Source organism: Chionomys nivalis, chromosome 13, assembly GCF_950005125.1.
Source record: "Chionomys nivalis chromosome 13, mChiNiv1.1, whole genome shotgun sequence".
Lineage (NCBI taxonomy): Eukaryota > Metazoa > Chordata > Mammalia > Rodentia > Cricetidae > Chionomys > Chionomys nivalis.
In genome coordinates, this window is record NC_080098.1 from 57,686,248 (window position 1) to 57,699,368 (window position 13,121).

General features: G+C 46.3%; 1 protein-coding gene across 3 annotated transcripts in view; it reads right to left on the reverse strand.

Annotated features, from left to right (window-relative positions):
* Adtrp (androgen dependent TFPI regulating protein) overlaps positions 1–13,121 on the reverse strand; it is a 74,053-nt gene that overhangs the window by 46,034 nt on the left and 14,898 nt on the right. The window contains exons 1-2 of one of the 3 annotated variants that reach the window (XM_057787933.1): positions 11,242–11,293; positions 10,435–10,669 (exon numbers count right to left, since the gene is read on the reverse strand). In XM_057787933.1, the coding sequence (XP_057643916.1) occupies positions 10,435–10,587 (153 nt within the window). In that variant the 5' untranslated portion in view covers positions 10,588–10,669; positions 11,242–11,293. Of the gene's footprint in view, positions 1–10,434; positions 10,729–11,241; positions 11,294–13,121 lie in introns of those variants that run through there. The other 2 variants (XM_057787932.1, XM_057787931.1) reach the window with 2 other exon arrangements.

Here is a 13,121-nt window from a genome sequence, read left to right on the forward strand (position 1 = left end):
ACTTGCGACCAAGAAGCTTGGATTTTAGAGCCTTTCAAGGGTCACATTTTGGATTTGGAATGGTAAGCCCTTAGCATGGCCTGAAAGGCAAGCCTTGGAATTCTGTGCCGTGTTGTGACCACTCACTTAAGGGCTGGTGGGTGCTGCCTCTGCAGGGACTGGGGTGATTGGAGCGCCTTTGCCTTAGAAGTCATCTCAATCCTTGGGAGCTCGGTGTTGGCAGGGGAGGAGCAGTTGGACTCTAGCCTGGAGAATGAAAGTTATGAAGCCTGGGGGAACTGAGTTAATAATTGATCCGAGCTGGCTGTTAGGGAACAGTGTTTGAAGTCTAGACTCTCCGGCAAAGATCTAAAGTTAGCTTCAGGACACTCCCCAGGCTGAGGTGTGACTGAGGGGAAGAAGACTGAGTTGGATTCACCAGCAACTTGCAGCTGAGTCCTCAGACCCTCAGCAAGTGCATGCAGTAACTGGAGCATCTCAGGAAGCCAGGTTCTCCCTCATCTGCAGACTTAGGGATCACAATACCTGGAAAGGAGGTCCTAGTGGTGGCTTTAAGCCGGCACTCTAGAGGATCCTTATATGGGCAGAAGTCCCTGGGTTAGATGCCCATCCTTCGTGGGTCTTACTGAGGACTCGGAACTCCAACAGCTGACTTTTAGTCATGGCTTCTTACATGCCAGACTCGAGACTCACTGTTAACTCTCAACCGTCCTCGTGATGTGCTAGAATTAAGCTCGCGGGCTCATCTTCAAGATGAGGAAATTTGGTTGGCAGTTGATGGCGCATGCCTTTAATCCCAGCCTTTGGAAGGCAGAGGCAAGAGGATTTCTGAGTTCGAGACCATCCTGATCTACAGAGCGAGTTCTAAGATAGTCAGGGTGACACACAGAAACCCTATCTTCGGAGTGGGTGGGTGGGAGTTAAAGAAAATGGGGGTAAACAGATATAAACAAACTTGTTCAAGTTCCATGGCTTTGGAGTCTAGTTCTTGAGCCAGACTTAAGAAACTTCAGATTTCTCAAACCGTCCACATAAAATTCTGTGGGAAGTCAGAGGAGAAACAATTCTACTTGAGTAAGACGACAAAATACAACTTTTAAAACTATTAATGTACTGTTTCTTCCTGTAAATTACTTTCTAATTGGCCTGGTGGCGGGGGAAGCCAGGTCTGGGCAGCTAATAAATCTTCTCAAGACTGCCTGCTTTTCTCTTCTGGTGTGTCTGTCAGTGAGGTAGAGGGAGGTTTAAGCGTGGATCCACCTTGGGCATACTAAAGCTATCTTCCACCTTGTTGTCCTGGGCAGAATCTTCCACTGGGAGCTGGGGTTCTCTGTTTCAACTAGGCTGGCCAGCAAGCAATCCCCAGAGATCTACCTGTTTTTGCCTTCTCTGTGCTGGGATTACAAGTTCATGCCACCATGCCTGGCCTCTTTTGGAGGTGTTGGGAATGGCAGTTTGGACCTGAAACTTGTGCCCCTACACTTGACAAGCTAAGTCACATTCCTGGTTTATTCTTAGCCTAGGTAGTCAAGGCTGAGGCCCACTGTCTAAGCGAACCTCCCCTTGGAAATGCAGACCAGGTAGTCTCAGAGAGACGGGGGTGGGAGAAGACCTAGGTAGCCAGTCCTTCAAGGTGGAATGAAATTGCTAAGGGAGTCATGAGTAGGGGGAGAATGCTGGGAGGTTTCCTCTTATGTGGCACAGAATGAGACAAGAGTTATCCAAGGTAGCCGAAGAAGATTCAGGAGCAAAACTCACAGACTGAGTGAAAGTCACAAGGTGCCCAGGGGAGCAGCAGGCTCCCCAGTGGCAGCGGCTGTGTGTGGGGGAGGGAGGGAAATGCCACAGTTCTAAATGCCATGCAGAGGTCCCCTCCAGAATGCTTCTCCCTACTGTAGGCGCCTTTGGAACTGAGCCCAAGAGCTGGAGAATTCTGAGTATGCGCACAAGTCATTTGCACATGGATGTCAGAAGTCTCATCTTCTACCTCCTCCCTCCCCCACCCACATAGTTCCCAGACCGTGTTTCACTTCCAGATACTCTGGCAGCAGCAGTCCCTTACCATCTTAGTTTGCAGAAGCAGCCACAGGATCTGGGCTCTGTTGATCTACAGAGCAATTCATCACACAGTGATCATCCCCTGGATCTGGCCCCTTTGAGAGAAAGGCGGCCTCCACCCAGAGAGTGAGGTTTATCCTACCCGTGTTTTTTGGCCAGAGCTCCTTAGAGTCATCAGGAGTCAAGCCCATTCTTTTCCTTGCCCATCTCAGCCACGGAATATGGAAACCAGACTGAGGAAGAAAGTGTATTACTCAGCTCCTCCGAGGTTTCTCTCCATCAATATGAATTAGCTCCCCACTGTAAATGTGCCAATCACCTCTCCCCCTCCATCCCAGCTCACATGTCGTCTTGCAAGACATATGCCACACTGGCATCTCCAGATGCCAACTCTATGTGAGGCAGCCTTGCTGCCATTGATCTGAGTGCTGACGCGCCACATCAGTATCAACAGTGAATATTTGGGGGAGCAGCAGTTTCCACATAGGTGTTGGGGAGGAAGGCACTAAAGTGTTACCAAGGCAAAAACATTGGCTAGAAATGGGGTATAAAGGGGTCACGGAACAGAGGTGGAGGATGAGGAGGATGAGAAGCTAGAGATTCTAGGACGTCTTTAGGGGTGTCAAGAACACACTTGGTTCAACTCAGGTCATCCCGACTGGATAGTGATCTGTTTATATACCAGCAAAAAGATTGTTAATGTTTAATGTTTATAAACAACACACAATATACATATGGTGTGATGGTGCTCTCAAAAGAGGAAAAGGGAAGAGTGGTCAGGAGAAAATGCCTGCAGTTATGGACTCTTTGTATCCCTTCCAGAAGTGTCTATGTTGGTGTTCAAACACCTAAGGAATTCTCAGAATGTAACTATATTTGGAAATAGGCTCTTTAAAGAATTAGATTATAATGAGCACATATAGGCAGGCTCATGTAACTGAACTAATGTCCTGTAGAACACAGAGATACATAAGCAAGACAACAAGAAGACACAGGAACAGACGGGCCATCTGCAAGCCAGTGCAAAGACTCCATCTCAGACTTGTGATTTCCAATACAGTGACACAGTGAGCTTCCATTGTCCATTAGGGCAGCCTTGTCAAATCATGTGGTGGCTTTACAAACAGAGCAAGAACTGGGATGCTTTTAAGGGACTTACAGCACAGTGACTGTTACTTCAATCTCTCAACTGACACACAACATCAGCATCAACGAGGATTACTTGGGCAGCGGCAGGCTGCCCAGGGAAAGACACAGCAAGAGCTAGGATGTAAAGGAACCACTGAGCAGAGAGAGAGGATGAGGAGGATGAGAAGCAGGGGTTCCAGGGAGCCCTGAGGGGTGTCGAGGGAACACTGGGGTCATCTCGTGTCATGCAGATGGACGGGGATCCACTGTCCTGGGACACGGGTTCCGAGGAAAGCGGACTTTATAGTGTCCTGTTGATCAAAGCCTTTTCATAACTGATGTTTCCTGAGTCATCCTTTCTACCAGCTCTTCCCTGATTCTACTCCAGTGGAATGTTCTGTGCCTTTTCCTGAAATGCTGCTGCTCTAAATTTGTTGGCCGTCTTTTGTTTCTGTTGCTAGCTAACAAACTTATGACCAGTGACAGAGCTGAATTTACATTTTAAAAAAATAACTAATGTGATTTAAGAAACTGTAGCTGAAGGCTATTTAGTTTATACATTCCATGTCTTCACAAATCCATGAGGATCTTATAATCATGGAAACTTACCCTTTCTAAGTCATCAGATTTATTTCCTTGCCCTAAAGCCAAAACCCTTTTAAACAACCCCAGGAAATGAAAATTTCTTCCATTAAAAAAATAATAATTCCAGAGAGGGAGATTCCACAAGTCCCCTGAACAAGACATTATGACTCCTGATGGATGAGTCAAGCAACCCAGTGCCAAGCCCAAGGCTCTGGGCCTGACTTGGCCACCCCGGGACTTTCCTTGCCCTTCCCTCAACCTGATGTAACCCTTGCAGCAAAAGACTATTTCCAAATGAAAGACAAGGTAGGGACTAACTGGGACAGACATTTTGTCTGGTGGTAGTGGAAAGGGCGCAGTTGACTCGGAGGGAGGACAGGATGCTTAGCCAAGGCGCTGGTGTGAATTGCCCAATCCCCACTCATCACCCATGAGCCTCTAGGTTAAGAAAGACTCTGAGGCTTCACCCATGTAATCTCAACAATATGGTCTAAATAAAACCTACATAATAATACCACCAGTTGGCATGCCAATGAGGGTGTGGGAAATTTCACAGGAACCCACCCCTAGGTTGTTGTAGAATATTTGTTTACACCGTGAAGATGTGTCTTTCTCAAGGTACCTTCTGATTGGTTTAATGAGGAGCTGAATGGCCAATAGTAAGGCAGAATGAGGTTAGGCAGGACTTGCAGGGACAGAAAGGACTCTGGGAAGAAGAAAGGTGGTTGCCAGCGAGACATATAGAGGAAAACAGAAGTGCAAGATTGCAAGATAGAAGAGAGGTTATGCCATGTGGTAGAATTTGACAAATATAAACAGGTAAATTTACATTATAAGAGCTAGTGGAACCAGCCTAAGCTAGTGGTCAAGCTTTTGTAATTAATAAGTCTCTATGTTGTTATCTGTGAGCTGGTGGCTGATGTAGGAGCATGTGACACTAGGTGAAGAGCCACAAACAATCCATCAGTGGCTGCCGAGGGAGGGAACATGAGTGTCCTCTTGGGAGGAGCTTCCTGATATTCCAGGTACAATGCATTGGGGAAGTTGGGAGGGGAGAGGGAGTGGTAAAACTATGTAAATACACTACTCATTTATGAAATTCTCAAAAAATTAAATAAAAAATATATCAAGTTTAAATTTAAAAAAAAAGAAGCTGAGATAAACAAGGGGACCTGACAAACAAAAGCCAGGAGGACAAAGAATGCAAAGGACACAATTTAGAACAATGTGGAGAAGATGGAGAGACCAATAATAAGAGGAGGAAATAGTGGGATATGTTGGTTAGGAGGGTAAGGAAGCCTTGGTCAAGGCTATGTAGCTGGCAATAGTGGCTTTCATATAGCAGTAGGATTTCCTGGGCTGGAGCAACCTAAAGGAGGGAAGGGGGTTGCCTGGCAGTGGCTCATACCAATTAGAACCCTGTTCTGGTCATCAGTGCATTCAGCCAACATTCCTGGAGCACCAGTTAGGAACCCAGAATTGTATTGGAGAGACTACAGGCCAGGACTGGCTACGGGTCGCTTTGCCTTTCCAGGGAAGAAGGGAAAAAGAGGAAGAGGAGGAGAGAGAGACATTTTCTTTAGTTATTTGTGAGATGAAAAGCCATAATACACAATAAACAGTCTGTGGTTCTGAGATGTGTCTGTGGGGATTCATTAAGGACAGACAACACCCTCAGAGTATCTGTGACAGAAAGGGAGAAGGATCTGGGGGCAGACAGATTCTTAGAGGAGCTCTTGTATTGAGCAGCCCTGCTGCACTTCCCTGAAGTGGGCCTTGGCAATCCCAGGGAAGGAGCTAAACCCTGGTGGAGGCAGCTTCCTCCTGCCGAGGGTGCTGCTGGGAGGGGAGATCACCTGTGAACCATCAGAAGCCCACACACCATCTGGGAGCTGTGGAATGAATCTCTCAGCTCTGGGGAGGTGGGAGGATCTGCTTTCCTCCCTGCAACACAGGAACAAACCGAGATGTGGAAAAGTTAACTAACTCACTCAGAATTACACAGTAAGGAAGGAGGCAGCCAGTGCTCCAGCTCCAGAAGTGAGGCCTCTCTCAACACAGATCTCCCCACTGTGTGTAAAGAACTTACAAAAGTGCTATCCATCCTGGCTACTCAGTCCATTTGAACGGCTTTATTTGGGTGCTGGAGACATCCTTTCCCTCTGTGCTAACAGCTCTAATCCCTTCGGTTACCCAAGAGCTAAGTCAGCAGCTCTAAGTATCCTCGCGAGCAACATCAGTGTGTCATTCGGGCTCTGGAAAGCTAGAACTTCACAGATGACAATCTTGACTCAGTGACGGAAATCAAGGGTTGGCCTCTCGGTACCCAAGTGGGTACCGTAGTCACCAATGGAGCCAGCACAAGCAGACTAAAACTGTGCATAGCTTGGTTTCTACACTCAGCTGTTGGGGCTTCCTCACTCCCAATACTCACTACTGTCTGCTTGAACCAAAAGCTATACCTCCCCATAAGCAGCAGTGTCAAGGACGTCTACCCCAGCAGCTACCTAGCAGGGAGAAGGGTATTTCAACAGACATCCTCCTCTAGCTGAATGGCAAGAGAGTGTAATGTGGGGAGGCATACACAGGAGCTACGGGGGTGGTGGTTGACTTTCATCTAGATCTACCATCCACTGAGAACTTAGCAAGGAGACCCATGATCACCTAAGTCACCGCGATCCACACTGTCCAGCTTCATCAAACACAAGATAACTCCAAGCTCCCCGTCTCCCTTCCATTCTTTCTCCTTACACCACATCGATGGCCTTCTAAGCTGATGGCCATGCTGCTAGCTTCTAATTTTGTTTCTGTTTAACAAATGTGGAAATGAACGGCATAAAGTCCTCAGCCCCGGGCAGCAGAGAGCAACTAAGAAGCCGTATCAAGGACACAACCACCAGAGCACACACCCTCTCCCTGGGGCAAGCTCTTGGTGTTCTCGACAGTGACTTTCTTGTCCCCTTGCCTTCCTCTTCTTAGCTACCAGCATTCTCCCAGGCACCGACCCTCTGGCAGCTTTTCTGGCTTCTTTCTGGACTCCCTGGGGGGCAGTTTCAGGAGGAAAGCAGTGCCACTTTCTAAAATCTGACTTGTAATGAGACAGGCTTTGTTATACAACAGGGAGGCAGAAGCGCACTCAGTCTATTAGAAACTAAAGGCGGCAGAATGGAAAGGTACACCAGACACAGGAAGACAAACGTGACAGGTTTTCCTTCACCTGTCAGAAGTCACCGTTTCCACGCGTGGGCTGGAGCGTCTAAGTCGAGAAGCTAGACAGGGACTGTGGGAGGGAGGAAGAGAGGCTGTGGAGAGGAAGAAAACAAGGACAGTGGTGCACGTGACAGGAAAGGAGAATGGGGTTACTGGGGACAAAGAGGAGGGGACGGGGGACATGACTAGGAGGTCAGAGGAGGGAAGTGTGGGTGAGGATCAACAAAAACAAAGCCTGTATGAAAATTCAGTGACACCCATTTAGTTTGTATACTAACACGAAAAAACACAAAAGATTAGCATGACTAACAGGACGTATCACAAAGGTATTGAAATAGTTACATTTGATTATAAATTAAAAGAAGGGGTATACAATCCCTGCTAAATTGATGGCCTACAGAGGTGGCTCAGTGTTAAAGATCATTTACTGCCCTTACAGAGACCTTGGGTTCAGTTCTCAGCATCTACGTGATGGTTCAAATCTGCCTATCTTCTGGTTTCTGCGGGAACTGCATGCACATGGAACACATACAAACACGCAGGCAGAAAACTTACCACATAAAATACAATATAATAAAATTTACAATTCCTGCTAAGTTGGATTGGATATTGATGTCACCAAGGTGAAGTAAAATAAACATGGGTATTAGAGTAAGTTAGGAGACCTCTACAACCGGGCCGATTTATTTCAAACAAAATATAAATCCATTCAAAAACTAATACCCATAAATAAACCCGTGAGACCTCAAGAGGTAGAAGTTTTCAGGTTCAAACATTTATTAGAACCACACTACTTGAAAACTCTTCTTAGATGGGTCCCCTAAAAGATGCTTAACCCATCTTTGTCAGGTGTGGGGAACACTCACGAAGTCTAGAAAGGAAATCATTACAGGTAACGTTTCCTTTGCTCACAGGCTGGGGCCGGAAGCTGCCAGAGAGATATCAACTCAGCAAAGTAGAAAACACAGCCACAGTTACAACATACCAAGAGAGCAAAGTTCTAGTCCACGAGTGCCCTACGCCCTGCTCTCCTGGCAAACACGGTGGAAAACTGTAAGTGGCCTGGGTTGATAAGGGCTTATGAGGTAGAACTGGTTTTGACCTAGTAAGAGTTCAATTGTTTTCTCTAGTCACGTGAAGAGGAGGGAGGGGACTAGAAAACAGTACTTCAGTACCGGACCTGGGATTTCAGGTGGTCTATGGAAGCAAACTGGTGATCAGAGGCCAGGAGGCCTTTGTTTGGGGACATGAGCGGAGACTTGAGGAGGGACATCTGTGGGAATAGCTGGTGAGACAGAGGCCTTTCTCTAAGAGACACCAGCTTTCCTGGGAAGAAGGGGAGCTAAGAGGTGAGTTTGGGTTTTTTTGTTGTTGTTTTGTTTTGTTGGTTTTGTTTATTTCAAAAAAGGCCACCATGTTAAAAGGAATTCATGAAAAATTTAAAAAAGAGCTTTGGGAGATCAATCTGGAACCTGTGCATTGGAGGAAAAGGCAATGCAGGGCTAATGTGGTCCTCCGATGCCAATTAGTGAGTCTGGAATGAGGGCAAGGAGTAAGGCGGGAATGTGGGGGAGGGGAAGGCAGGTCCAACAAAATGGAAAACAAATGGAATTTGATTTGATGGCTAATTCGACAGGAAGGCAGAAAATGAGATTAAATTCTGAGATGATTTGGGCCCGTGAGATTCTCTTTAAGATACTTTCTGCCCAGCATGCCCACCTGAGTTCAATCCTAAGCACCCAAACGGTCAGAGTAGAGAGCTGTCTCCTGAAAATTGTGCCTGGACCTCTACATTGTGGTACACACGACCCCAACACCTACACACATCCATGCACACAAAATAAATAGAAATGTTATAATTTTTAAACAGCGTCAAAGTAGGATGATAGGCTAGTAGACAGAAAATGAGGGGGAGAGGAATTGCATTAAAAGCCAAAAGAAGTCAGGGAGGTGGCTTATGGACCTATGTGCAAAGTCTTTCCCATTGCTCTGTGATTCTGGGCAGTAGAATGGCCATAATGGGGCCTGAGTTTGATTAATAATTAAACATGGATAGACATACAGCCCCAGGTGACCCAACAGAGATACAAACCTCACTCTTTGACACTAGTGCTCTGAGAGGTCTATAAACCAGTTTCTCTTTTCTTTTTTCACTATTCGACTTATTTCCTTGTAAAATCTCAGGACTGAAACAAACAGCCAACCTGACCCCTTCTGGCACTAGAAAGCTGTGTCCAGAACTCAAAATATTCAGGCTAATATGTCACCAAAAGGTGAACACAAGACCAGAAGGGAGGGGCCAGTGCCTCAAAGAAAAGCCTTTTCAACCCAAACTCACCATTTCTGCCTACTCAACATTCCAGTCCCTCTTTCTGCCACTCATCTGCCCTGATTACAAAGTGAGGATTGTGATTCTGAAGGATGAGCATATTCCGATCGCAGGATGTGCTGCAGGGAAGGCTCATCAGTTCAGGATACCTGCTGCTGCCCCAGGGAACCCAGGATCGGGTCCCAGCACCCACAGCGCAGCTCACAACCATCTGTGGCTCTAGCTCCGGAGCATCTAATGCCCTCTTCTGGTCTCCACAAGCACCAGAAATATGTGCGGCACGTATGCATACATGTCGGCAAAGCATGTAAAACGCTCATAAAATAAAAAATAAATCTTGAAAACAAGAATATTATTTCCAGCTCCCTGAAACCAGGTGCTTTTATAAAACTGTGTGTTTTAGCAACAATGACAAAGACTTAAATGTCAATTCCCATGTCTGAAAGAGGCTCCAATTTTATCTTTTAACATATATGTGTGTGTGTTAAAAATACATTATTTCCCCTAAAATCCTTCTTACAAGGCAGTTTTTCTTCCAGTCATTCAGACTTTGCTCAGTAGCACGTGGCCAGTCAGGTTAAGAAGGCAAGAAGGGATTAAGCTCAAATTTTGGTTTTAAAATAGTTGAAATTATGTGTTGGTTGTTGGCTCGGGTGATCTTTCCTTTCAGATGGAACTTGAGCCTATAAAAAATTGTAGTGGGAAAGGAAGGTAGCAAATGTGCTAGTGGCAAATGCGCTTGCTTTTCTTAGATAAATCTGTGAGTCGCTGTGTGCTGTCAAAGGACATTATTCCTCCAGTGGAAGTCACACTTCCTACACAACATGCGACAGCTCTGCCTTCTTTTCAGAGTCCCAGGCAGGGCTCAAGATCTCGCCTGTGTGTTTGTACTCAAGTCCGTGTTCCCCCTGTTGGACTCCAAGAGATTTTGCGAGAGAGCATTTTACAATTAGACACCCCGGAAGCTATGGAGCATTTCCAGACTGAGTGCCCCAGAGCAAATTGTTAAATAACAGGGGAAGCCCCAAACTCACCAACCATGAAGAAGGAAGACATAAAGGGGACTTGTTTCGTAAAACAGTACGTGGGAAAGCTTGGTTCCAGATACAGACACACAGACTTACCAGATTAAGGAGTGTCAAGTACTTTGACCGTCCGCCATCATGGAATTCCTTTAACTTCTCATTATCCTTTCCAATATGTGGGATGTAGCAATTGAGGAAGACGTACCAGTTCAAAACAAGGAAGTGATAGATGCAAGTGGTTGTCTTCGTCATGGCTTTGGAAGCTGTGTGCTAGCTCTCTGCTTTTGCCTCTGAGTCCTGGGAGCCACTGCGGCTTTCTGCTCAGGCTGGAGAGCTGTAGAAACAAAGTCCTCTGGGAGTGAGTTTCAACACAGGCTGGATTGTGCTTCTCTCTTAGGCACCTTTTCTTATAACCTTGGGAGGAAATCTTTCGGATAGTCAGCTGCAGTTAGATAACCTGACAGTTTGCACATATTTCAAAACAGCTTTGAGACAAGCAACAAAGAAGAGTTGCACTTGGAACAGGGCACCGCCTGCTAAATGACCTCTTATAAACGATGTCTCTGTAAACCTCCAGGCCTCTGTTCTTCCTTTTCATTTTCTCAGAAAGGTCAAAGGTTGTGATGGTGTCCCGGTAAAGAAGGGGAGCACGTCTCTGAAACCAGGAAGTAGAGACTTGGAGACTTGGGTGTGTTTATGGCCCAAAGAAAGATAAGGGAATCAGGTGTGGTCCTTCTACTTGCAAAACCTCTGAGGTATTATCAAGCTTGAATATCAAGGGAGAAAGCTGTGGCCAGCAGAACTGAGTGAGCGTAGACGTGGCTGAGGGGGAAAGCAAGGGCTTCTGCACTGCCCTGGGGAATACAAGACACAGTTGGGTTGGGAGAGCAATAGACAGGACCCTACCTCAGCCAGTGCAGAAGGGACCTGAAGGAGAACAGCAAGTGGCAAGCCTTGTGACATCACCAATTTGTTTCCCTGGGCGACTGAGTTGAGGGTTGAACAAATTCCTTGCGAAATGTCCCTGGCGCCACTAGGGAAGTCTGCACTTGATGCTATTGATGACGTCACCAGGGTTTACAAGAACTGAGAAAAAGAACTTCGAGGAGCTTTGGGAACTCAAAGAAACCAAGAACTAATCTGTCTGTGAAAAGTCAACTAGACCAAACATTAGGACTCAAAGGCAAGGGGAGAATGGTCCTGAGCAAGCATGTCTGCAGGGTAGCCATTTCTTAGTCTACTAGAAATGCTGTAATGACGTATTACAAAGTTGTAGGCTTATAAACAAATTTATTTCTCCTGTTTTTAGAGGTGAGCATTACAAGACCAAAGCACAGGCAGGTTCAGTGTCTGGTCCAGGTATTCTCTGGTTAACACATATAATCCTCTCACCATGGCCTCTGGTGGGAAAGGGGCAAAACGGGTCCTGTGGACATTGTTGGGGCTAGAATACTATCTGGGAAGACTTCTCTTTATGTCCTCAGGACTTACCTATAGCCTGCACCTCTTACTAAAACCATCACTTGGAGAGTTGGGACTACCCCACACCCCCCATGAGTCTGGGTAAGGCCTAAACATTTAAAACCCTTCACTCTGGAGAGAGCAATCCAGGACATGAGGACAGCGCTCTGCAAAATTCCATGACCTAGGCTAAAACTGCAAGTACCAATGACATCTCCCTCTCCTGTCAGCTTGGCTCTGAGCCCTGTAGGCATGGCAGTTCTCTGAGCACTTTAAATACCGTAATGACGTTGATGCTAAAAGGATGTGCTGGGCAAGCGGTGAGGAGGTAGAGTATACTGCTCCACACTGGTCACCAATGAATCTCTAGAGCACAGAGAAACCTTTGCTCTGCATACCTGCTGGCTCCCTTTTCATTGCTCCTCTCCCCTAAGTGCCTCTTATGTATTTATCTTATCAGAAAAGTCTCTCTGTCTCCAGTGGAAGACCAGGGATGAGTGAAGATTAAGGTAAAGATGGGAAGGCAGAGAAGATAAAAACTTAAATCTCTGGTGCCCTTCCTTTCTGTCTCTCCTTCTCCGCTGAGCCCACGGTTTGTCCCTTTTGGGGGCTCTGCCGCCCGAAGTTGTGGCTGGCTCCTGTCCAATTCTGGATTGGGGGGGGGTGCTAAACCCGACTGGCAAGGACAAAGGAGGCCATCACTGATCCCTTCAGAATGGCACTCACCCATCAACTGTTTGCTATGCTTCCCTGGCCCCTGCCTGCTATTTGGGGATCACTCTGATCCCCTTCCTCCCTCCCAGCTGTTTACTGTTTCTCTCACTCTGGGATTTTAAAAAATCTGTTTCTGCCCTGTCCCTCTTGCAGCATCTGCTAGTCTGGTCCTTAATGGAATCAGCTCTATGCTTTTCTGACTTTTGCCGCCTGCCTTCACAGGTTTGCAAAAGTGCTTTATTTGCCTCTCTGTTAAAATAATGTGGCCACAGTATGTCTGTGTAACTTTATAAATGTTTCTGTGTGCATGTGTGCTCATTTTAAGATTATTTGACTTATTAAAATATTCCTTTTAATCTTCTTACATTTACTAGCATTGGTAAACTATAACTTATCGGATAAAACACACACCTAAATTTAGCTTATATGCCCAGTTTAAATAACAGGTAATAGTACTTAGTTCTTAAATGTCTGTACAGATCTGAGGGTATGGCATTTTACCAAAAAGAGCCTCTAACATAGACATGCCAGTTTCCGCAGCACCCTTTAGCTCCTCCAGGAAGACGGAAGACCTTCCACCTCCAGGCCCCGCCTTTGGTTTGGTAGACTGG